The sequence below is a fragment of the Hermetia illucens genome, chromosome 1 (genome assembly GCF_905115235.1).
Source record: "Hermetia illucens chromosome 1, iHerIll2.2.curated.20191125, whole genome shotgun sequence".
Lineage (NCBI taxonomy): Eukaryota > Metazoa > Arthropoda > Insecta > Diptera > Stratiomyidae > Hermetia > Hermetia illucens.
Genome location: NC_051849.1, coordinates 39,017,257 through 39,042,685, shown reverse-complemented (window position 1 = coordinate 39,042,685; position 25,429 = coordinate 39,017,257). Strand labels below are relative to the sequence as shown.

General features: G+C 42.8%; 2 protein-coding genes across 2 annotated transcripts; both read right to left on the bottom strand.

The window, feature by feature from the left end:
* Nucleotides 1-923: 923 nt before the first annotated feature.
* On the bottom strand, nt 924-24,330 carry LOC119653640 (uncharacterized WD repeat-containing protein alr3466-like). Its single transcript, XM_038058441.1, has 8 exons — nt 23,890-24,330; nt 17,202-17,316; nt 6,639-6,760; nt 6,498-6,575; nt 3,434-3,555; nt 3,283-3,366; nt 2,985-3,228; nt 924-2,065 (listed from the first exon to the last, which is right to left on the bottom strand). Exons 1-8 carry the CDS (start codon nt 24,000-24,002, stop codon nt 1,561-1,563), a joined length of 1,383 nt encoding a protein of 460 aa, XP_037914369.1. The 5' UTR covers nt 24,003-24,330; the 3' UTR covers nt 924-1,560.
* Nucleotides 10,835-13,349, bottom strand: LOC119653638 (anaphase-promoting complex subunit 5). The gene is made up of 2 exons (XM_038058428.1): nt 13,027-13,349; nt 10,835-12,967 (listed from the first exon to the last, which is right to left on the bottom strand). Exons 1-2 carry the CDS (start codon nt 13,147-13,149, stop codon nt 10,880-10,882), a joined length of 2,211 nt encoding a protein of 736 aa, XP_037914356.1. The 5' UTR covers nt 13,150-13,349; the 3' UTR covers nt 10,835-10,879.
* Nucleotides 24,331-25,429: the final 1,099 nt, after the last annotated feature.

Here is a 25,429-nt window from a genome sequence, read left to right as displayed (position 1 = left end):
TTGAGCGGGGTTTGAAAATTCGGTCCATTAGGAATGAAACGGCGATAATAGTTCAACGCTCCGAAAAACCTTCGGAGCTCCTTGAATGTTACCGGCCGAGGAAAGTTATGCAATGCTTTAACTCGGGATGCTGGTGGCGCAATTCCGCTCTGGTTAATGGTAAGAAGGCCAAGAAACTCTACTTCGCGGACGCCGAATATGCACTTCAAGGCATTAATCATGACGCCATGGGTGTTGAGTCATTCGAAAAGTATGCGTAGGTGTTGCTCCGGGCTCACTGATGAAACCAAAATGTCGTCGACGTACGAAAATTAAGTCCTCTTAATATGCCGTCCATTAAACGTTGGAAAGACTGGGCGGTGTTTCGAAGCCCAAACGTCATCACTGGAAATTCGTACAAACCAAAGGGGGTGATAACCGCTGTTTTGGATATGTCGCTCTCCGCAATGGCAATTTGGTGAAAAGCCCTTAACAGGTCTATTTTGCTAAAAATTCGTTTACCCGCTAGTCCTGCCAAAATCTCTTCGATGTGTTTCATGGGATATCGGTCGGGTCGTGTGATCGCGTTAAGGTGACGATAATCGGCGCAGGCCCGTCAGGCACCATACTTTGTGGGAACAAGGTGCAGCAGGTTCGCCTACGGAATGGATGGTCACGTAATTCGCGCTAACGAGAATTCACTCGCCAAGATTGGTCTGAACATCGAAGTCGATGGTAAGTGACCAAAAGGCCGGCTGAAACAACGGTGGCTTAATACGCTGGATGGGGATTTAAAAGCCAGATCAGGCATTTAATAAAATAAAATGGCGAAACTGATCACGACGGGCCGACCCCGCTTGTGAGCCGGACAAAGGCTGAAGAAAAAGAAGAAGAGCAGCTAGCTCACCGCGTAAAATATCACCCGCAGAAGTAAAGCAATCAACTTCAATCACACATCATTTGTCTTTATTAAGTAGAGGATTTTCACAAATCAACCAAAACCAATGTACAACTTCCAACAAAACTTCTCAAAATTTTTAATGTATATGTGTATGTGAATATTGATATCGAAAAGAAATGAAATAAATACATATCCATATTAGGCAATTGACCGACAACTGTTTTATGGCACTATGAAACCATTGATCGTTTTTCTCAGTCTTATCAGTTTCTGATAAGCTGGAACTCGTCTAGAGCTTATTTATGTAAAAATTGATATATGTGCATATATTCAACATTAAATATAAACAGATCCTAAAATGTTTCGGGCTTAATGGATTGTTAGTGTTCGCACATAAATTTTCTAACCAGGAAACTTATCAATATATAACATATATGTAAACCTCTAATTTTGGTACATGTTTAATGAAGGAAAAGGTGGTCTTGCAAGACTTTCACGCCAAATTGGATCCAGGTATGCCGCGAAGTAGAAGTAGACTTAATACCACTACTATTAAATGAGGACGATTTTTAGTAGAATAAATCGAATGTTTAAATCTGATACACGTATTTATACATTAAAGGGGAGAGTATTTAACATTTTTTTGGCCTGAAGGGCAAATGTTAAGGATCTTTCAGATCCTATTCATTAAAACTATCAAAGTCAATTGACTTTAGAAACTCGTCAATTTGCTGCTTTATCTCATCATTGTCTACCAAGTCCAAGTTGGGTAGCTCCTCATTTGTCATTGGTGAAGTCACTTTTCCTCGATCAAACCAACTCAGGATAGCATCCCTTTCGTATGTGAATCCATCCTCAGCAGTAACTGGTTCTCTCATGAGTTCATGTGTGATTGGGCAGATCAATTCCAATGGAATATCGGTTTGCTTAGATGCCAAATCAAGGACCAATGTTGATGGATCTGATAGATGTGAATCGACAGTCAAAGAGGAAGTGGTGTCCCAAATAATAATAGTTCTGTCGTTTGATCCTGATGCAATTATCGTTGACGAAAGATTGATGGAGAGACAATTGACATACCGAGTGTGCTCGGCTAGAGTTTTAATGCAATTGCCCTGAAGGTCCCATATTCTCAACGTTTTGTCCAAGCTGGAGCTGACCAGATATGTTCCCTGCGCGTTAAACCTAAAGTGGGTAAGAATTAAATATGCGAACTTTATTAATTTCGGAATTGAATAGCAAGGAATGGTCATAGGGGATGACGGATCTCATGAGGCCAAACTTAAACTTAAAAATTCTTGGGAAAACACATATACAGGGTGTCAAAAAAGTCAACAGTAATACTTAAAGGGCTGATAGAGCAACTCACAAGGATCCAGAAAAACATTAAATGTCCCAAGTAAAAAGTTGATAGTTTCCGAGATATTGACAATTCAATGGCAAGTGTTGCATATTTTCGAAAACTACATTAAACGGGTAAACTTTCCAAGTTCCTGACCAAGTTAGTTAAGTATATTTTTTTATAGTATGAGGGATGAAAAATAAAAAATATCATACTACAGTTTAAAACAGATTTGTTATTAAAAGTTTTCAACCAATTTGCACAAATAATGCAGTCTATAATGTGCAATTATCTTAACTCTCGTCGCAGATTGCACATTTTGAATGCAAGGCGAATTGATCTTGACAGAGGGGAATGATTTGCCACATCCGTAGCCGCATGCATATGTTATTGCAACATGAACTCTTGGAGTTCAAGACGAGCGTAGCCCCATGGGGACCAGTTCGTGGGTGGACAGTTGGAAAACGAAGGAAGAAGAAGATTTGGATTTGGATTTGTCGATAGGAAAGGAATATGTCTGCTTGGTGCAAAGTTTTTTTAGCGATTTCGTTCGAGAAAGAGTCGACAGGTTATAAACGTTCTTTTTATATGGTCCGCGGTCCGCTTCCGAGGATATAGAATAATCCTTCCCGGCTATAAAAGGCGAAAAAGAACAGGAGTGGAAAGGAAGTTGGGAACTTAACTATCACTTGCATCTTATATAGTATTCAATTCCATGCTGAGAACCTAACGGGCTCAATCATAGAAAGGCCAATACTTTACCTAACACATGTTACCGAACTTCCATGAGCTTGAATTGTGAGGACACATTCAGCATTCATTGACTCCGTACTATAAATAGTAGATGATCCTGAGATATGTGCTGAAGGAGTTTGCGGAACTAGTCTCGACGACTTGCATCCGCTACCGCAACTTGAACTTTGTTTAAAATAGAAACGCCATAGCTTGATAAAGTGGTCTGTCCCACATGTTGCTGCTGTATAGATGAGCGTTTGGCTATCTAAAGCTAAAAAAATAGAGTGGAAATAAGAAAAATATTTCAGGAGATTGAAAATGTTACGATCATTATTGATGATTTTGCAGAAGTCAGCCGAGAGAACTCCCAGGTCATGTGCGTTGTCAATCGAGCAGATAGCCTCTGTGCCTGAGGAAAAGATGGAATGGTGATTTTTTGTTGAATAAGGCGATTAATTTACATTTGAAATGTCTACCTTCGGCTGTACTGTCGATTGGTGAAATCCTCACATTTCCTATTGTGCAAGCCGTCAGAAGAACATTTGAATCTGCTGAAAAGGCAATTGTGTGCACTGCTTCCTCATGTAGTTTCAAAGTCCTGTTAGTTGGAATCGAGATATAATATAAAAAGGCAATGAATTACAATCCTGGAAAATTATCATAATATGCGATGTTCTGCTTGGGGGATTGAATTTGAAATGAAGATGACTTGAGTTTGTGTTGGGGTTTAAGAATACATTCAAAGCATTGCCTGCTTGTCGTAAAAGGCGACTGAAAAGGATAGAAATCTGTGGGATAGCATCCTTCAAATTTCGAAACTACCTCTCTATCGAAACATCAACAACAACTCGGAGGGACTGATCTCACATTCGCGGCTACGACCTTTGGCTATCAGAGACGGCTAATTAGTAGCTTTTAGAATGCATACACTCTCCTCTACAGCTCTATCCAGGTGGCGTTATGATTGTGACTGAATACCAAGATGGCTTCTGACAATATTTTGCCTTACCATGTGATGGGAAAATATGCTCTTGGTGACTGTAACAACAACCATTAAGGGTTTGTAGATTTTTGCAGCTTTAACCGTCTCGCTATCGTCGTCTCCGCCGCCACACAGTTCAGCTGATATCGACCACTTTGTGATCAGTAGTAGATTTAGTACTTTTCTTCTGAAAAAGGTGGTGAAGGTCGTAGGGAAAGAGAGCATCGGTCACCCAAATTCAATAAAGACCATTTCCGTGATCTGGTTGTCGTCCAGCAGTGGGAAAACGTTCTTGCTACAAAAAAAACCATACATTCTAAACAATCCGCCCGAGAATATTGATGGGGGGGTCGATGAATTCGCGGAGCTGAGAGCTCTGTTGATGATAGAGAGCGGGGTGAGTGCGACGCGCTGGAGCTTCGTTGCCTTTGACAAGTACGGGAAGTTTTGCGTAGTATGAATCGTGATACAAGGAATCCCACTAATGCGCTGCTGAATAAAGCAGAGGCAGACACAAATAGCAACGATATCGCCTCAGAGTTTTTAAGAATACTCTTCAGATGCAGGTTATCCTGGTATGTGCGGATTCGAGGTCTCTGAACACGTTAGCCATCATCGCGTACAAAGATCATGAGGTCCATGTGCGACCCATGGTTGGTGAGGTGTCCTGCGACAGCTTAGGTCAGGTGAGCATTTAGAGCACCTCGAGTGCATTTTTCAACGTCTCCTTGAGGCCAGTCTAGTACTTAACGTTGAAAAGTGCAAATTTCTACAATCGCTGGTGAGATTTCTCGATCACCTGATTACCCCTGAAAGCATCCAACCGGACCCAGTTAAGGTGGAAGCTATTTCGAGCTTCCCGCTTCCGAAAACTGTTAAGGATCTGAGAAGGTTCTTGGACATATTAAACTTTTATCGTCGTTTTTTGCCCAAGTCACCACCCACCATCATTCGAAACCAAAACCAACGACTCCCATCTGATTGAGTGAATTTTCAGAGACCACCAAGCAACAGTTGGTGGATATTACACTTCAGGCATTCCCTGCCGTCAATGCCTCAGACATTACCATAGGTGCTGCTCTTCATCAAAAAGTGAATCAAAACTTCGGCACTTGAGCTTCCTCAGCCAGTTCACTTCCGACATTCAACACGTGTCTGGAAAAGATAACGTAGTTGCTGACACTTTGCAGATCCCTGCTACCGTCGATTTTCCGGCAATTGTCAAGGTGCAGAAGGACAACACACTTCTTCAGAGCTTGAGGATCAAGTTCAAATACACATTCAGGGAGTTTCTTATCTTCGGGTCAACATCCAGTATATACTGCGACTCAGACAAAGGACCCAGGCCATACATTTCGGCCGACTTCCGAAAAGAAGTATTTCACGTCATTTACGATCCCGTGCACCTAGGCATACGGACAACGAATCGTCGAGATTGGATTCCACGCTTTGGTGTGCAGGGAATCCAGTTTGAGTCCTCCCTTTTCTCAGAATTAGGCAAACTGCTCAGCTTTAAACGTCACCGTTTTCAAGGAACTATTGTGCCACTTTTGCTGGTTATAGTGTACCTATTAACTATAGTCACACCCAACACTGCCCGAAAACGTGTATGGAGGTTTCGTTATACTCGACACAAAACCTGGAGGCAGTGTTCACAGATAACTCTAGCAGTGACCAGTGAGTATTCCCGCTATAACCCGGAGGCTCTTCGTGATGAGGTCTAAATAGTTTTTTGTGCGTTTGGGTTCGTATTGTCCCATAAGCAACCCGGACTGCTCTATTTCTGAAAAATATGCCCAGTATAGTTCTCCCAGCCATTCTTCTTTATTTTTTAAAGTCATAGCCGTGAACCCGTTTCCGATTCCCCAGAGGAGTTCTGATGCATATAGAGATTTCTGCTTCCTTCCTGGCCGCTGCCTCATTGCCTTCTAACCCAAAATGGCGTGGAAACCACGGTATGCAGACCTTATTGAGCCAGTCGAGCAGGTTCAGTCTCTCAAGGCATTCCCATTCCAGTTTGGAGTTCACATGGTTGAACCTAAATGCCTTGATCGCCGCTTGGCTGTCAATCAGAATAGCAATATTCTACCTCCTATACTTCTTTCTGTGCTCTACCCCCCTACCCCCTGTGCTGTATATTTTCGCCTGGAATGTGCTTATACATCGCTTAAAAATACGTTTTCTTTGGACCAATGACACCGGCGCCCGCTACCTCAGTGTCAGTGCACCAAGTAATCAGCTGCTGGTTTGTTGTTACAGGTACTCTTCTCTTCTCTTGAATGGTACTATGGTGACTACGACTTGAATGATGCGCGGCCCTGCTTTCCTGCACCAGGCACTAGTAGCCCTTACACCAGTTTGTATTCTATCACATAGGGTATTCTCAAATTTGCCCCTATAGATTAAAACAACTATATATAGTATATAGGGTTTTGATAGGCACGGACAAATTGTGGGGGGGCAAATGTTAATTAAGCTAACATTGTTAGTTAGTTAAGCTAACATTTCAAAAAATGAGAACAAACAATTTTTATTTTGAATTTTTGTTTAATACTCACTTCAATAAACTTCTGTCCTTTCCCCATATGCACACGCTGCCAGTGTCATCTGCTGAAGCCATTGCAAATCCATCGGGGCTGTATAAAAAAAGTATCCGTAGAATATAAACTATAAACCAGCAAAGATTTATTTAAGTTTACCTAAATAAGCAAGCTCGGATAGGCTCGCTATTTTCTTGATAAATCGATCCAGTTCTCTCGCCTGTTGTGATGTCCCAAAGATTGATAGTACCATCTATGGATGATGATGCCAAAACGCCGCCCTTCAAATAGAAGTTTCGATATTTGTAGGAGTTGGTCTTGTTTATAACTTGGATGAGGATGTTATTAACACTATGAATACCTCGTGGTTCGTAACGGCTCGGACAAATGATTTATCTTAGTCATATTTCATTCGAATGATATACCTAATTAATTTTGTTACAGTAGAATCCCAATAATTCGTATGGTCAAGAAATCAATGGTTTGATAAGTTATCGGGAGTACAGAATAAAGAAAATTAACTCTGGGGATCGGTAAATTTGTTCGAATAAGTCGAAAAGACGAATAATCGGGGTATGAATTATCAGAATTCCACTGTATAAGTATTACGCACGTAAAATGATAAGTCTGTACCAGTGCGTATTTCGATACCATCTACCAGATAACGTCTCACTTCCATTGCTGCGGTGTTCATTATGAAAGAACGACAAGTCAAGGGCTAGATTGTCTAAACTTTCCTTTTCTTTCTTTCGTTGAGATTGAATTTCCAGTTCAGGTAATTCCTTTTCAACCCCGATAAAAACACGTGGCGGTCACCCCGCTTAAAAAGTTGCGACGCCTCAAAGTGGGCTTTCTTTTATATCATCATGGTGAAGCTTAAATTTTTGTCCGTACCTCCGGGATGAGAATGCAGAAAGATGAAAAAGGTCCCTCCTCTCTAGTCTCGGTGGAAAATGATTGTGATGGCCTGTTATAAAATATTATGGCGCTAAGTTCTAGGGAGGTCACTCTCACTGACAGTGATATTGCCTGTTTCATTGAGGTCGGCCGTCAAAAATTCTGTTTCATTCAAATTCAGCCTGAGACCATATTGCACAAGGCGATTCCACGTTGAACCAGTTGCTCGAGAATAGCTTTACTATGAGACACTAGGAAAACATTATCTACATAAAGTCGTGCGATGTTGGATCTCCCCTGTGTCAGGGTTTATAACAAGAAAAAAGAGGAGTGGCTAGAGGGCCCATCCTTGATGAATATCGAGAGAGGAACGAAGAACTTTTGATATACCTGCAAGCGTACCAGTGTGCTGCCGCAGGGTATACCAGACAAGTGTATGTAGTGTGCGGTCAAATGCGTTCTCTTGATCTAAAAATGCAAGGTAGAGAGGGCAATGATTCTCACAGTATTTCTCCATAAGTAACCGAGCAGCGTATATATACGTCAGTAGTTCCACAATTTTTGATAAATCCGGTTTGGTTCGTTGTTATTTGGATCATGTTACGAATACGGTTGTGAAGAATGCGTTCAAAAATTTTCATGATATCGGACAGCAATCGAAGGGGAAGGGGATGATTGTTAAGATTACAAAGGAGGGAACCCGTTTTGAGTGTGACAATTGGAGGGGTATCTATGTGCTCCTTGGCGTTGCAAGGAAAACGGCTAAAATAATTTCGGAAAGCCTTAAAGAATATCTCGAAATCCTGATCGACAGAGAGCAGGTTGGTTTCCGCTCTGGATTTTCCTGCATTGGCCACATTAACACCCTACGGATCATCTTAGAGCAGTGTGCGGAATTTATATCTTCACTTCACTCGCTCTTCATCGATATCGAGAAAGTTTTCGATAGTGTGAAGAGTGAGTCTATCTGGCCGGTTCTAGGCAAGAAGGGCATTCCGGAGAAGCTAATAGCTGTTATCAGGGCGACAAATGATGACGCAAAATATCACATGTTGCACCGGGGTAAAATCTGAGAGGATTTTGAGGTCCAATGCGGAGTCTTCCAGGGTTGCATTTTGTCACCGATATTATTTTCTTTTGTTATCGGTGACGTTCTTCATACTGCCTTATCTGGAGGACGTGGATGAATTAAATGAACGACGACAACTTTCCTCAAACCCTACGACTCGAACACGCTGATGACATCTGTCGGGTTTCTCACCGGGCCATAGACTTTGGCCAAAGAGTTAGAAATGTGGAAAGAGAGGTAAGTAGAGTTCGACTGAAGATAAACGCCAACAAAACCAAGGTTCTCAGTCTGACGAATCATCGTACTCTTCCTGTCTGCAATAATGGGCAGAGCATTGAAACCGTCGATCAATTTGAATATCTAAGAAGCGTGGTTTCTATCCACGGTGGCACCGAACTGGATATTGCCCGACACATTATAGCGCTAAATCCACTTTCACTGTCTTATCTAAAATCTGGAAATGAAACTATCTCAATACCAGTATCAAAGAATATATAGACGACTTGCGGTTTCGTCCAGGGCAGAGGCAACTCATCAGACGCTGGTTACTGGGTGTTATTTGCCCCCTCATATATAATGCGGAACATGTCATGGATATGAATTATATTGATGTTTAAACCGAATAGTAATTTCGGCTTAAGCTGACCGAGGTTGACTTGCATTTTTTGGGAATATGAGATATACTTTCTAATTTGTGCTCTAGCTCTAGCAATGGATAGGCCACCACTCGTTAAGGAAGGGCGGCAAGTGCATTGCTGGTTACGCCATGCAGTGGAAACCACTCTCCCAAGATGGCCGACTAGTGAATTGCCCCAGGAGTGCTTGGAGTAGAAAAGTAGAGGTGGATTGCGGGCTTCTCAGAAAATCCTGGGCGGTGTTGAAGTTTATTTTAGTGGATTGGGTACGACGGCGCTTAGGTGCGGTTGACGCGCTACACCCTACCAAGTGGTGAGTGGCATCCGCATGTACATATATATCAGTGCTCGACAAAAATATGTTTGCACTCAACACTTTTATGATTCCACCTTATTAATTACGTCTAGACGACATTGAGTATCGTATAATGATGTTTTTTTTGGGATTCAAAGTTAAATGTTGGTGTTTTAAAAGGATTGTCATATTCAGATTTAGTGCAGTATCAGTTTGCTTGGAGATTTGGAACGAGAGAGAGTGAAACCCCTAATTTTGTGTGAAAGAAATGTCAGGAAGGAAAAAGTTAAGTGTTGAGGAAAAGGCCCGTATTCTGGTTGTGCTGGAACAGACGGTAGAAGCACTGTATGAGCACTTTGACGAAGTAATGTTTCAGGACGATTCGACTCCGTGTCATAAAGCTCGTTCTGTAAGTAAACGAAATTTTCCCGTGTTAAATTTTTTATGTTTTAACCTCAATACGGTTTTTATTCACAGGTAACATCTTGGAAAGAGCAGCTTGGCATACAGTCGCTGCCATGGCTAGGAAACAGTCCAGATTTGAGAAGCGTTCATGAAGCGGCGACGTAGATCGATAAGGAACAAAGCAAATCTAGAAAAAACTTTAGAAAAGATATGGCTTAATGAAATTCTGGACGATTTTATTGAAAATTTATACTAATCGACGCCTGCACGAGTTACAGAGGTGATTAGGTCGGAAGGCGGTCATACGAAACACTAAAGACCGAAAATAAAAAAAGGGAAAATTAATCTACTCTCATTAAAAAAAATCGTTTAACAAATTGTTTGTGTATGTGTTTATATTCGACGTTTTTTTTGTACTCTGCTATTAAAACACAAATCTTCGACGAATGTACCTTTTCCTTCAAAACTTCAACTTTCCTTTCCACCATAATCTTTAAATAGATTTTTTGCTGGAGGGGGTGTCTATCTGGACACTACAGTCCCTCTTACGTCATTGGCAAAAATTCACGTGTCCTTTCACCAATGCGTGGGTCTACACTGGAACCTGAAAGGGGAATTGCGGAACCCGAATCTGGAGTTTTCTGGCTCCGCGCGCAGTCGAATCGGTATTTTTTATTTTCAGCTTCGGATTCACTGCCTTTCAACTTCCCACGATATCTTTTTGGCATGTAAGAGGGACTGTAATTTCCAAAAGGACGTCCACATTTCGGAGCCTGTCTAGCACAGAACCGTGACATGTTTCGACGAGGCACTTCAACGGAGCGGCCATCTTCGCTATTTCTTTTGGTGTTTGGATAGCTCTGCCCTCATAATTATAATAGTTACAACATAGATTGCGACTGGCTAAGACATGGTCAATTTGGTGGTGTATCCTCAACTGAGTCACGCAATCCAGTGAAATAAACGGCTTAATTTACTTTTGAGAACAGTAAACTTGTAATGGGTCCTGTGGCACGCATTATTTATTCTAATCTTATCCAAATAAAACAGATTGAAATAATAAATAGCTCATTTTATTTCGCCAATAAATCTCAACAATTCAATAAAACGCACTCAAATACTCCGTTTGCGTGGGAAAGTCTTGATCATATTGCCTGAATTTGTAGGCAAACCTATTTCGCTCTGCACGCATCCCTACACTGTGGTAAAATGTGGCCAGGAACACATAGACGTCTTTAACCTTCGAGTGAGCCTCGAGTTTCTTGAAGAAAAATATCGCCTCCGTAATCATGCCCATGCAGTCAAGAATCTTCTCTACTTTTTTCTCTTTGCCTTCCGTGGCTGCAACTGTGCACCGCGCGAAGAGAACACTCGCCCTTGCCTTGTCGTAGATACTTCCATTGGAGTAGATCGGCTCCAGGCAAGTTTGCATCACATCAAACGCCCGTCGCGCCATTCCCATCTGTAGGAGGACATGCGAAAATATCATGTTGATTACCGAGACCTCATGATGAAGGTATTTCTCCTTCGCGTGAGTCAAGGCGGTGTTCAAGGTGTCGACCACCTGCGACGAGATTTGCGTCCGACTGATTTGACTGTGCGCCAGGAGGATCAACGCACGAATGTAGACCAATGGTTCCAAGTTGCGCTTCAAAAGTATCTTGTCCAGGATCTTCTGAGCAGATACGAGGTTCCCTCGTGCTATGAATAATGAAGCGCGTTGAAGAATTCCGGCGTTCTCATCCAGAAGGCTGAGCTGACAACATGACTCATTGCCGTCGCGCCATTTGCCGGTGTGTATCGCCTGCGCAATTGTAACGTAGCAGTCACAAGTCATCCATGTCCTGGCTACCGGATCACGAGGAAAGCGGATGCTGGCGTTCTGCAGGATAACGGCCGAGAGGGCATATTCCCCCTGCGTGCCCAGCCATAGGGCAAGTAGGCAAAGTGCTTGGCAAATGGCTTCGTTGTTTCCGTTCTCAGGAGTCCAGATTTGGTACAGTCTCAGCAGCAATTGACTGTACAAGGAGCCGATCTCGTTTTTCCCGTACAGGGACCAAATTGACGCTCGCTCTGCAACCGCACTTATAGCCAGCTCTGAGATGGTGTTCCGACAGTTCAGGTCGTCGCTCTTCAAGAGAATTTCGAAAATTGTGTGCGGCTTGTAGCCGCTGATGGCAGCCAATTTCACGGCGAATTGAATACTCAGCGAGGCGGGTAGTGTCATGGCTAGGTCTGAGTCGTCGGGAATGGTCTTCTCACTCGGCTTAATGCTGTCGCTGTGCAGAATACAATGCCAAGCGTTAGCGTGCTCGAGGCAATGCTTGTCCCCTGCCTGCTGGGACAGCATTATGCACTCTCGCAGGCATTTCTCAGCCAAAGTTTTGTGATTGAGTTGAGTGTGGAAAATTGCTAGGTTTAAACTGGAATACTGAAAACCCCTGGTCTCGGTCGGGTTCAATGTTTGAACGGGATTTCTATCAAACGTCCGGTGAAGGACATCTAGCGCGCTGAAGAAATCTCGCAGCCGCAAGTAGTTCATGTAGCTGAGGAAGTGTGCTTGCGACAAAAGCGGATTGTCCTCGATGATTTCATTGATTCTGCTCTGCAGCTCCATTGGTGGTAGCGCCTGCAGTTGATTGCTCTCGAGCAACAAACTTTGTTGAAGGATAAAAAGCTCTGCCTGCTTGACAGACCACTTGCTGTGATTATTCCTCTCCTTGCTAACGATGTGATTGTCAACTAATGAGGAATTAGCAGATTTGCCGCTCGGGCAGATGCCTAACGACCGGAACCCTTTCTCGTAGTACAGAATAATGCTGCGGTGCAAGGCCATCATTTCAGGGAAGGTCATGCGGTCCAATGTCACGGCCACACGCCGGATGTACAGCCCCACCACCCCGTACTGGCTTACGCCACTGTTTTCCGATAGAATCTTGTCCATTGCCGACTGCATGTCGAACAAGTCGAACAGGCATCCGATGTTGGAGGAGACGAGATTGCTCATGCAATTCTCGAAGTCGACGAGGTGTGCGGTGTCGATTCGATATTTGGACGATGTGAGCGTGCTGTATAAGTCCTTGTACGACATGTCAGGCAGCTGGATCAGCTTCAAGAGGACCATACAAAACTTGCGTCGCGACTGCGCCGGGTAGCTCGTCCCACTGTCCTGAGCTTTCTGTTTGGCCTGCGAATGAACTACGTGTTACCGGGGCTATTGTGCTGTATACCTACACCTGTTGTTACCTTCAAGTATTGCTGAATAAGTATTACAATCGCAATTTTGTGTGGCGTGAGGGCATCAACGCGGGTGTAAGTCGCGTTGTTCGACGACGGGTCGAGAGCCTCCAGCTCCCGACGATTGTCCATTGTTGGGGCGTCTGTTGTTTGGTGAACTTTTATAATTTTCCGATAGTAGGCATTTTACTTTATTACTTTTGAACAAAAAGGAAAAGGAACGTGACTAACTTTCCGCGTAACCGAAAATCTTTACCGGCTCGCAGACTTTGCAGCTAAACGACCGAAAATGTCACAATTGTTTTGACATTTCGATTCACCAGTCAACTCGGCAGTGCTACCATATTGGTATATAATTACGATATGAGTCTATACGGTATCTTTTTTACGGTATTTAACGTCTTTTCCAACCAGTTCTCGTTTGTTAAAGGATTAAGGTTAATTCCCACGCGAAATTCTAGTAATTTTCTATAAATGTGTACAATTAAGCTAACATTAATAAGTAGAAATGTGAAATTGAATTAAGGAGGAGGTAATCGGAAAACCAGCAATCAAGTGGACGTTCATACATGGGAGAAATAATCAATTATTTATTTGGGAGCGAAAGTTTTGGATTGCTATAAAGTAATTGTGTAATGATAGAAGATAAATAGAAAAATTGGGGTGGGGCGGGTTCGATGAAGATATGTAGTCCGCATATTGATTTCCCCTCTTTTAACAAAATCAGCTCTGCGTATATAGAATTTGGGCTTGAATGTTTTCAATCATTTCATAGTTTCCATGATAATTCCCAACTCATTTTATTCAACGATGGGGGTGATTAGAGGTGTAGGGAAAAGGTAGTAGCAAAGAATATTTGAAGGGATGAAGAGAAATGATTATTCGATTGCTTCTTGAAAAATATGATTAACGACATCGAAAAAATTGGTATTTCAGGATTGAGAGGAGAGAGGACAATTCATGAATAAATGAATGCGTAGGTTTGTAAACCTGTGGAAAATGGAGGAGTAGAATTAATAAACTGAGATTTGGTCTTCTGCTTGAGTATTTTGCTTGCAAAAATTAACTTCAAATATTTTCAGATTGAAAATGAATGTTATAAGCAGAACATTCGATATTGGTTATCATTTTTTTTTGTAAAAACAAGGAAAAAAGATCTACAAAAAAACACATAACAAATCCTTATCTAATCCCCAATTAACTGGGTCATAAAGTAAAGTTGTTGATTGTTAAAGTTTTTTGACTATTTCCGGACCAAGTCGACTCACACTTTAAAGTTTGTGATTTTGCATAGTATCTACCTAGTCTAATGGTAAACTAAAGTGCGTAGTACCGGTGATGAGCCAAAGTGACATCGATTGGCGATGCAAGTTGCCATTCACTTCTTGGTGAGCTATAGCGCCTCAACCATGCCTATTCGTCATTGTTCATGCTACGCAGAAATGTGTTTCTATCTAACCCAGGATTTCCCGAGATGTCTTCCCTCTTCCTCTACTGTTCTGCGCCAAGTGCTCTTGGGGCGACCCACAAAAACAATTCATGCTGCGGCGACGGAAGGGAAATTTATCGCTGTGGCTGCTCTGCTCTATGGCTAGTGAATTCGGCTCTATGTGGAAGGAAGAGGAGAGAGAATGATGGTCGTGCAGAGTGCGGTAGCGTGTTTTGTAAGCGCGAGGTCGCGGTCAAAGGATAGCATAGGTCCCAGGGCAAAACGTGGATTGGTACCCACGATGGAGCATAACACCTGGGAAACGCCTGTTGAACCAACACCAACAGCTCTACTACCAAACTCCACTTCCACGTGGTGATCGCTGGGAGTTCTTTCTTCATGAAAAATTGCAGACGGAGAAGGATGAAAGCGAGTCTCCCGCGCCTAAAAATGGGACAAAATGTACCAATTGGTCCTCCAGGTTGTGGGTTGGGCAGGGCTGACAACCCTACACGGAAAACCGATGTTACGAAGCCACGGAAGGAGCCTCGGACAGGATGGATTTTACAACGACGAACCCGGCAACGACAACGGATTAACGATATGCTCATTTTCTCATTGAACAACGTGCTTTCCCTGTACAGACCGAATGCTGCTGAGCAGCTAGCCGATATCCTGTCCCAATATAAGGCTGGCGCTACACCATATATTATAGCGGCCATTCAGTAAGCCATGCGCTCGGAGTAGGTTTCTTAGTCAGCCAAAAAATGAAACCTGCTGTTATCGGCTTTGAAAATATAAGCGAAAGGCTATGCACTCTGCGTTTGCGAGGCAAATTTAGAAATATAAGCTTTATAAACGTTCACGCCTCTACAGAGGAGACTGTAGAGTCGGAGAAGGATACCTTCTACCAGGCAGTTGAGCGGACCCTCGAAGCCTGTCCCAAGTATGATATCAAAATCATACTTGGAGATTTCAACAGTCAGGCGATATGTCGGCTCCCATAGTTTACATAGGGATACCAATGATAATGGACTGCGGATTTAGCAGTTAGTTTAGGAGTTAGCAGTATCGCACGAACTGGTTGTTGGAAGTAGAAGTGTGTTAGAGCACTTCATTCAAGACCGTAACGGTACACTACGGTACACTGTAGGAGACAATGTGGTCAGCATTGCGCTAGCGCGAGATTATCACCCTGATTTGACTCAAGAACTCATTCACAGCTGAGTCGACTGCTATCCGGTCCCAGAACATATAGGGGGCCCATATACAAAAAACTGCTTCAAATCGAACCACCACGCTGTTCGACAGGCAGATAATTTAGGGTGAAATTTAACGCGAAAATCTCTCAAATCTAAAGAGACTCACAGTGCCCGGTTTATTTGGTTGTAATCATAAGTAGGATTTGTACATTTTGCACAATAAGTGCGTTCTTTCAATTGAAGGGGGACACGCATGTATCTGATTATTGAAGTTCTGTTCTTTCCAATCACTTCAGTTCCCTGTACAACAACATTTTGATTTGTCGCAAATATCCTGATGAACGTTTAATGAAAATGTTTCGATTTTGTTTCTGGTTTCGGGACTACCTACGATTTCAGTGTGTTGCTGATCATCTCTTCGTGTAGATGCCAGAATCAGTTCAGAGCTAATCCTTTCTCGTCCATCCCGCGCGTTATTGTTTTTGTGATCGTGTCACCTCCCTTAGTAGACCGTTAGGCAATGTAGCTCCTTTGGGATTCAAACTTTTGGTGATATCAATCCGCCTCGAGACTTCACTTCTTTATTAGAGGAGTTTACCCCGAGTGGGTTTACTTTTGCTGACTATTGAGTCAAGGCACATCTTTGTGTTCTGACAGGGAGATGATATTTGGAAGCCAAGAACCTCGGCCCTCATTTCGCCGCACCGCTAGCATTCGGGTTGGTTCCAATACGTGCCGTCCGGTTCTATATATTATCTCGCGCAGTCTGTATTCATGACTGCCAAACCTTTTAGGGTTGAAAAAAGCGAAAAAAGTTGACTGGCGGTTTCGTCCAGGGCACAGGCAACTCATCAGACGCTGCCTCACCTCTGCCCTCGGAGCAGCGTGACCGAAAGTAACGACAGATGGTAATTGCTCGACTTAAATATAATCGCAAACACGTAAAGGGTACGAATTATATGCAAGTAAATCCGTCATCAGTCCAGACCTAAACCAGGCCGAAGTACGGTTCGGTCCGTGGCCAAAGGTGAGGCAGCGTCTGATGAGTTGCCTTTGCTCTGAACGAAACCGTCAGTCAACTTTTTTTGCCTTTTTGAAAACTTGGGTCCCAGCATCCTCAACAAAAAAAAAAGCTTTTAGGGTTGGTTGAAAAGGTGATGCAACGCTGGACTCTCATCGTAACATAGTTGGCGCTTAACGAGGAGTACTCTTCTGAGTCCTACCATCTTATTTTACTTAGGCCCAGAATGCCCAGTGTATATCATTTGAATTTCCGCTTGAGTTGGTGAAAAGTTGGTGAACCGAAGATCTTTAGCTTCGGTTTGAGGGTAGCCCTTATCCGAAGCGCTGTTGACGCTTCGGTAGCAGTGAAGGTTAAAAATTTGCAGGTTGCTAACGGACAAATTTCTATCCCTTATAAGCGCCTTTTACGACAAGCAGGGAAGACTTCGAATGTGTTTTTAAGCCTCAACTTACTCGGGGGGATGGAGTAATAATTAAGTTGAATACAAAGTACAAAATGATTAAAAAATGAAGCTGTAACAAATACTTACTTGTGGTGAAATTCGAACACAGGTTACTCCATATTTGTGTCCCAATAATGGAGAGAAATCTTCTTCCACAAATCCTTCCCCTACTGTCCACTTCCATATACGAACGGTTTTATCACTGAAATAGGAAAAGAGAATAAAATATAATATAGTGAGCAATTGCTTGATTGGTAATGGTATACTATTATATATCCTAAATTTACTGCAGACCTCCTAGAATCAGAAAATTTTACAGTAATATTGGCTTTAATATAATAAATGAATAATAGAAACCGCAATATTCGGGAATTCAGGTACAAACCTTTGATAGTAATTGGCCAACCCAAGGAATGACTTGACCTGCTTTGGGCTTTTTGGCCGCGGAAAATTCCTGACTTTTTCTGTCAGTTTGGGATCGGGTGTATTATAATTCCATCCTCAGAGCAACACCTATCCCAGGCAAATGACTTCTTTAAGCAGGAACGGACTCATGGTCGTCTGTAGCTACAAATTTAGCTTAAGAAATGTAGAAAAATATCTTGAATTCCAGAGTTCATCCAAGATTTCATCAATCCGCGGTAGTAGGTACGACATAGGTACCATTTTAGTATTCAGATCCTGGAAATCTACGCATAAACGAAAATATTTTTCTTCGACCTTTAGTTGTGTCGTCGGTACCAGAATAAATGCGGAGTTGTATGGAACATCGCTCGGCTTAATTATGTCGTCCTACAAAAGTTTTTTATTTGCCGCTTGCACTCATCCCGATGAGCTTACGGTATCCGGTACTATTGCTTAATTGCGGAGATTGCACCCGACAACAGAGAAATCGTGGATGTTTTTACGCCCGTAAATGGGAACTTATCTCCACGGAGTAGGAATATATGTATTATTACCATATATTCCAGGTACAGCTGAGGAATGCTATACCTCTCTTCCTGGTTAAGGGTGTCCGCAACACAATCAGTAATCGCCAGACCCCGTAGTAAATCTCTACTTAAAATTCCATCGTACAAAGGGATCTCTAGTTCCCAACTACATTGAAATTACCATCCTGCATCTAATTTCACTCGACTTTTACATGTACTTAGGGTTTTCTCATCTTCCCCAAACACCTCACTAATCCTAGGTTGCCTGGCTACATCTAACATTGCTCTTTCCTTTAGCACAGAACTTTTTATCAAGCTACATGTCGCCCATGAGTACACTAGCTACAATAATTTTTTCCCCACTCCATATCAACGGAAACTTCAATTAATTGCTCGCAATCCACTTAGACTTTTGAAAATTCTATCTCCGCACCCCTCACTTTGCCTCATCACACGTAAGTTCCTGAACTTCACCCTGCAGCTACAAAATTGACACCGTCATCACTAATAATGTAATACGTCACCAGTGTGAAAAAATACATCTATTATTAACAAAGTTATAGAAGATCAAAGTTTGGTATTTCACGTGAGTTTATCGCAATCTAATACGTGTATGACGTCATGATCACAGTGAAAGTAAACTCATTTGAACGACGGAGTTGGATATATCAAGGAATCTTTTGAATTTTTAGCTATGTAGGAATGGAAAAACATGCATAAGAAAATTCTCACACAAGATGAACACAAAACCTTTGCATTTGAAGTGCTAAAGTTCACGTATTCCGACTTGTTTGGCTGACTCTGTTCCGCCAGATACTTTCGCAAAACAATTAGAAGGATTGTGATCCCGCGTAGAACAGTAGTCACAACACTGCGCAGCCTTTTTCACTGTTCCGCTGCGTACCTCCATCATCCTGTAACCCCACAAAGTTCGCGCTACGTCGGTGGGGCGGGAACTCTATGGACAGCCTCCTAACTATTCTCGGGAAATTGCTCTATTGACCGGTCATTGAACCAAAAAATACGCAAAAGCCTAGGATAGGTGTCCTAATAACGACAGGCATTCGCTTTTGCTTGCTCCCAGGTCGCAAAGCTTCTACCCACTAGATGACTTCTTGTACTAGCATATAAGATACCTACCTCCAGCACTGATACAATCCCGTTCAAATTTTCTCCTTAATCCTTGGTCACCGCCAGGATACTTCTTACTAATCGCATCCTGTGTCCGTTCTAATAGCAGCGTAACCTACTGTGCGTACTTTTCTATTTCCTTCCCAGGACGCTGATTGCACATTCTCAGTTCGTTCTGAAGCTCGTCCAACGATCTTTTGGCCAACGGACGCATTGCATGAGATATCAAATAGTAGGCATCTGCCAGCAACCTGTGTTTCGCAATTAAATAGAACTGGTTTTTGCTCCTCTTGTAAACGATTATGAAGCCTCATTAGACTGTCTAAATTCTTATACAGCTCCGAAACGAGCAATGGTGATATTTCCTTCGAAAAGGGCGGAACGAATTTGATCACCACGCCCATGACTCTGTCGTAGACATCATTCTCTACTGGAACCATCTTCCCTACTTCAGTTCCAACCGGAACTTAACTTGCACGTGTTTTCGGCGGAGTGATATAAGCACCCCCTGTTTCATTCATGCTAACACTTTTCCTGCTGCAACTACGTGATTCTCCAAACCCGTGTGCATTTTGACTAGCACCTATATCTTTCTCGTCCAGTTCTTCCTCCAATTTCCTCTTACAATCCTCTACTTTCTTCACTTGCCGCTGCAAATCACTTATCACTACTTAACTGTTTCATGTCTTTATTCATACGCGCTAAGCTCGATTCAAATGCTTTCTCCGTTTGCCATACGTTTTTCAGGACGTCAGTCAACAAAGTATCCATCACTTACTCCCCTGGAGCCTTAGTTCGGACTCTATTTGCTCCGTAACGACCAAAAGACTTTTGATGGTGTCTGCCTGATCCCTTTTCAACTGGACAATAGTATCCTCCAACATGTATTTTCACTTTGTAGCGATTGCAAAAGGGCAATTTCCTTCTTCCTTCGTCATCTAATCAACAGAGACCATGTAACCGCACTAAAACTGTGTCGGGAGAACTTGATACTCACAGTGCTGGTCATTATAGTAAGCATGCTCCGCTTATTGTATAGTGAATTTGCATATCCTATTACAATATCGGTCACATACTTGCCGGTCGCAAGCAATGAATCACCACTTCTGGAAAGTTTGGTAGAAAACTTATTGCAATATTCCGAGTTGTCACAATCTTTGCAGATGCCGGATTTCACCTAATACTAACACTAAGTACCAAGCATTTAGGCTCGGAAGATCCTACCTACTTAAAAGATTAAGGGGTGGTGGTTGCGGCCGGTGGTAGGTTTACGGGAGAATCCGTCGAGAACTCCCCGCAACATCGAACACGTGTTCAGAATGGTGTACTTCTGCATGGTTTGAATTATACTGTGTGAGAGTCCCAAGACATTAAGGAAAGATACAATATCTATAGCTGACAATATTATGGGAACTACAATCACTTTCTCGGGACGCCAAATTTGCTTAATTTCCCGAGCCAGTGGCCCACAGTTCACCTTCTTTCCACGTATTTCCGTTCAATGTTGTTAGTATCGGGGATGGCACCGCCAATAATATAATATATGTGGAGTGACCCGCCTTGCCAACTACCAGCCCGTCAGGTTTATTGTGTGGAATGTGGCGATCAGAACCATCAAGTACTGCTTGCGGCTCATATCGGTAAACGGGACATGATCAGCCCATGCCTGTATGTAAGGTTTTGATGGATCACCAGCTCTTTCATTTTGAGCTTTTTATAAGCTCGGGTGGCGATCACGTCATCCTGAATGGCACACATAAATCCCTTTGTCTCAGCAAAGAGCCTCTAAGCATACAGCCATCTGTTCGTCAAATGCAAACCGGCAAATGGCTGCCAAAGGCAATTCACGTGTTTACTGCGCATTGCTGTCGACTTCCGTTCTTCGATTTACTCTTGTGCTGATTTCACCCCACTCAGAGGATTGAAAGATCGATCTTCAAGTTAAATGGAGTCACCCACAGTCTGCCTTTCAAATCCGCATGCAAGGAGGAACACGCCCCAGGGACAAAAGGCTTAAGCCTGGACACGGAGACGTTCTTGGGCGTGTCGTCGATATCCTGGCTAAAGAAGTGCTCTCCTCTGTTCAATACTTCATATGGTGGTTGCAACGACCTTCGGGAAGCATCCACGCGAATCAAGACGTGTGTGTAGACATCCAGGTTTTTGGAAGTTGAAGAATGACGGGATGGAGGGGGTGATTTTCATCTTGCCACGGTGTCCTCCAGCAAACGCAGAGCCCGGTGATGGAAAAGGCTGACCTGGAATCGAAGACAGGATCACTGGGGAGTCTCGAATTTTCCCCGTATACTAGCTCGGCGGAGCTGGCGACTAACTCTTCACGATGGGTTGTACGTAGGCCAACTAAAACAAAAAGCACGAGTTGCGACCACGAAGAGTCATCGTGTGACATTATAGCGGCCTCCAGGGTGCTATGCTAGCGCTCCAGCATCACATTAGATTGCGAGTGATCTGGAATGGTCTGAGCATTCAGACGTCTGCAATTGCCAGATGGTCTCCATACGTCGTTGGACTTTGGGATCATGTGTAGTGGAGAAGACCAGCAGCTATTTGATGGTCTACAAATATCCTGCTTTAAAAGTGTGTCGAATTCTTTTTTAGCGATTGCGAGCTCTTGGGTGGGAATGAACGCACCTTTGAGAAGATATGAGAACCAGTAGTGCGGATGCGGTGCTTTACATCGTGCTTAGCTGGCTGCGAGAGACTACTTTTAGTAGTTGTTGCTGTATTTTTGAAGAGGCGCGAATGCGAGGGTCGGCCACTTCTTCAAAAATGATTGAAATACTGACAGGTGCCAAATTTTCTTGATGACTTAAGCGAAGTTACGGGATCTATAGTGGCTTAGAAAGTCTACGCTTAATACGGGACGTTCGTTGACGTCCTAGACTTACGTCTAGGTATAAGGTGGAAGGGTTTGCCGCCGCTAGTTTGAGTTGTTGCAGAATCAGTGTTTGATTCCACGATACCGGGCGAACTGAAACAGATGCGCCTGTGTCGACGCCGGAGCTCCCAACGAGTTTAGTTTTTTAAAACCGTGAACGTGCACGGGCTGATACATTTCTTTGCTTTGTCGGCAAACATGCGGTGGTACCAGCAAATTGCAGGACTCGTTGAAGTCCCCGACGTACGACTACCCGATTGCCCATTTTCGGTGGTTGATTGCGAATGAGTTCAGGACCTACCACTCGAACGCAAAGCTTCTACTGTTACCGCTACTTTGGAGACGGTAGCCGTGAGAGTTTCCACTGTCTGCTGAAGCTCAGGAATTTGACCCGTGGCTTCCTGCGACACTCCACTGACCACGGGGCGTCCATGTACCTCGTCAGCAGGTGATTCATTTGCTGCTTCACTTAGCGACAGTCGCTTGATGAGGGGGCTTTCAATTTCGAGTAGGGACACTCCTCCAGAACGTTGGCGACGTGTCCAATCGAAACGTCGTCCAGGCCCACGAGCGCGTGATTGAATCGTGTGGCATTAGCAGTGATGCGCGGGAGCGCGAACTGCGCATCCAGTTACCGGAACCAGGCGTCCGGGTTACGTTGCTAAAACGCTGGCACCAGAGACGTCTGTCGTGCTATTCTCAAACGACGAAGAGTTGTACCGTGCCCAATCGGCGGACGCTCTAAATATCCGGCAGCTTTGGGTGAACTTGGCTTCGATTCGGGGGAAGTGGCAACTTCATGCTTTCGTTTAGTGCTGATTTACGAGTACATAAAACGTTAAAAATGAAAAGCGAAGACGGCTTAACGGATTCATACAGATTTACGCTTAATATATTTCGTAGTCATGTCATATTCTGCGAATTATATCTTAGCTATGTGTGAAAAAAACCTGTATACCCGTTTCCCCCAAACGAGGGACCCATGGGCCAAAAAAAGAGAGAGTAAGTTGCTCCCCTTTTGGTCCGGTCCGACAGTGAATGCTGACTTTAGATCCTTCAATCCTCAATCAAAACCTTAAAAATGGATTTGTAAATCGAAAGCGAGTTACTACTCGGGGGGTATTGTAAAGTTTGTTTTTAGGCGATCATTTTCTTCAGCTCTTCATTACTAATTTAGATAAACTCTCCTTCTGCGGCTCCTGCCATTCACATTGTCCTCACCCAGAGTTCTCACCTAATTACAATTTGGAAGTTACACGTTTTAAGAGAAGGATATAGTTCTGTATCGGGGTCTAGTACCACGTAACCCTTAGCAAACCCTAATAATCAACTCCCGCCTAAATTCGATTATTCCTTTATTAGGAAATATTAGTAACTTTCATAGGTTGTAAATCATCGCGCTCAATGTATATTAATTAAAATCGAGTGGGATAATTTGTGAAGGTCAGTTATGCACCATAAAAAATCTAAACAAAATAACTTTGACTAAGATAGAAAAGTATTTAATTGAAGCCCTTCGTGATTTTGCTTAACCTGGAAGGGAGTGAATTAGCCTATCCGGGATTGGAAACAAAGACATTGGTTGCCTGAGTAACCACTGTTTGGGTCAGTACGTGGGTCCGTGTCCTGAACAAAAGCGTGTTGTTCATGTCGTCGCGGTCTTATCATGCTAATTACATCGATACAGCTATTTTTACTTTCCCTTACGAAGTACCATTTAACTATGCACGCACAATAAACAAAGCTTTGTTATAAATATTCACAGCATTACGTTGGGGTTCGTGAAATTTAGCAAACTTGAGAGGATTCATACCTGGAACCTGTTGCTAACAGGGTATTGCCCCAGAACTCCATTGAGGTGACATCACTCGTGTGCACTTTAAGCGTTTGAAGGATTCGCGCATTTTTCGTCCTTAAATTGGACATTATCTGGCCTCGAATTGAACAGAATTTGCAGCGAGTCTGACTATGCTAACGCGTATCACTTTGACTGAACGCTTGCTGACTCAGACCCAGCTGGGGCACGTTATGCGTGTTTTCGAGATAATTGAGCGGATACTTCGGCGATAATCTCTGTGAAAACTTTATCAAACAATTTATTACTGGAAAAGCTCTATCAGAGCTACGGTCGACTCGGAGAGTGTTAACTGCGATAAAGAGCCAGTAAGACACTACTGAGCGCTTAATTCGGACAGCAGTTATACGACACTAGAGGACGTATTGGTTCCCACTTAGTGTCCTATCCAACTGCCACCAGATAATCAATACCGCGACCTTAATAATGTTAATAACTCTAGTGCTTGTCCCCGTATGTTCACATGAGGAAAGGACATTTCATTGTTACTGTGTCCACACGACACATACGAGTGCAATTCGTATGGAAGTCCTTTGACTAAGTTTTCAGCTGAACTACAGAAAGGTTGAGGTTGAAGGAATGCTAGTTCCAGTTTACTTCAGTAATGAAAACTTGGGGACCCAAATAAGGAATTTAAATTTTAATTTCAGACGTGAACATTTTAACATGCATAAATCATAAAGTATGTCATATGTAATACATAGGAAGATTGTTCATTTCAAAGTCAAAGTTCATTGGAGGAATTGAATCGTTTGATAAGGCACGGGAAATACTAATTAAATTTTAAGTTTCGGATTCAGGAATCAGGAAAAGTCCTTCATAGTTTTAACAACTGAACTTGTTCCGAAATGCTGACACGTTTTAAAGCTTTGAGAAATTGTAAAATAGAAGATGAATAAGTGTGAATATATACGTATGCATTTGCGCGGAAAATTTAAATGAAAATATTGGCAGCTGAACGCTTGAAGTATGAAAGGTGTAATGACAAAATGGGATGGAGGAAGGTCCAATAGGCCAACCTAAGTGGCCGGAAATGACCAAGAGGAAAGAGTTATCCCAAAACCTAAAAATATGGTGAAATTGAGGGTGAAGTTCCGCTCGCAAATATTGAAGCTCCATTAAGGGGGTCATCCCGTGTGTCGTGTTGGAGAAATCGATTTTTTTTTGCATGAATTGTATCTATATATAGTGGAGAATATGTGGGCAAAGGGATTTTCCGATATTCTGAGTCCTTCAGAAATTACAGGGTTAAACAGCAGCAGTTTGCAGCCGCGACTAGAGTACTCGATGAGAAAGAGCATCGAATCTTTTTTACCTGTTAGTTTTTTACATGAGCCTTATAAATTTGAACACAGGTATAAATACAAAAAGATGAAAAACCAATCAATTGTCTAAACTTATTGGCTGTTTGGAATAAAAAGGATAATCCAGTCTAGAGTGGGCACTGAAAGGCTTTCAAGTTATACTCAGTTATATTTTGTTGTAAGTATTGTTCTGT

Excerpts from the sequence above, each read along its gene's own strand:
- LOC119653638 (XM_038058428.1), bottom strand. The coding sequence starts at position 13,149 with ATGGACAATCGTCGGGAGCTGGAGGCTCTCGACCCGTCGTCGAACAAC. Across the intron at positions 12,968-13,026 it reads TTATTCAGCAATACTTGAAG|GCCAAACAGAAAGCTCAGGA; the intron begins GTAACAACAGGT and ends GTTCATTCGCAG.
- LOC119653640 (XM_038058441.1), bottom strand. The coding sequence starts at position 24,002 with ATGTCCAATTTAAGGACGAAAAATGCGCGAATCCTTCAAACGCTTAAA. Across the intron at positions 6,576-6,638 it reads ATCCGAGCTTGCTTATTTAG|CCCCGATGGATTTGCAATGG; the intron begins GTAAACTTAAAT and ends TTTTTTATACAG. Across the intron at positions 3,367-3,433 it reads AATCGACAGTACAGCCGAAG|GCACAGAGGCTATCTGCTCG; the intron begins GTAGACATTTCA and ends TCTTTTCCTCAG.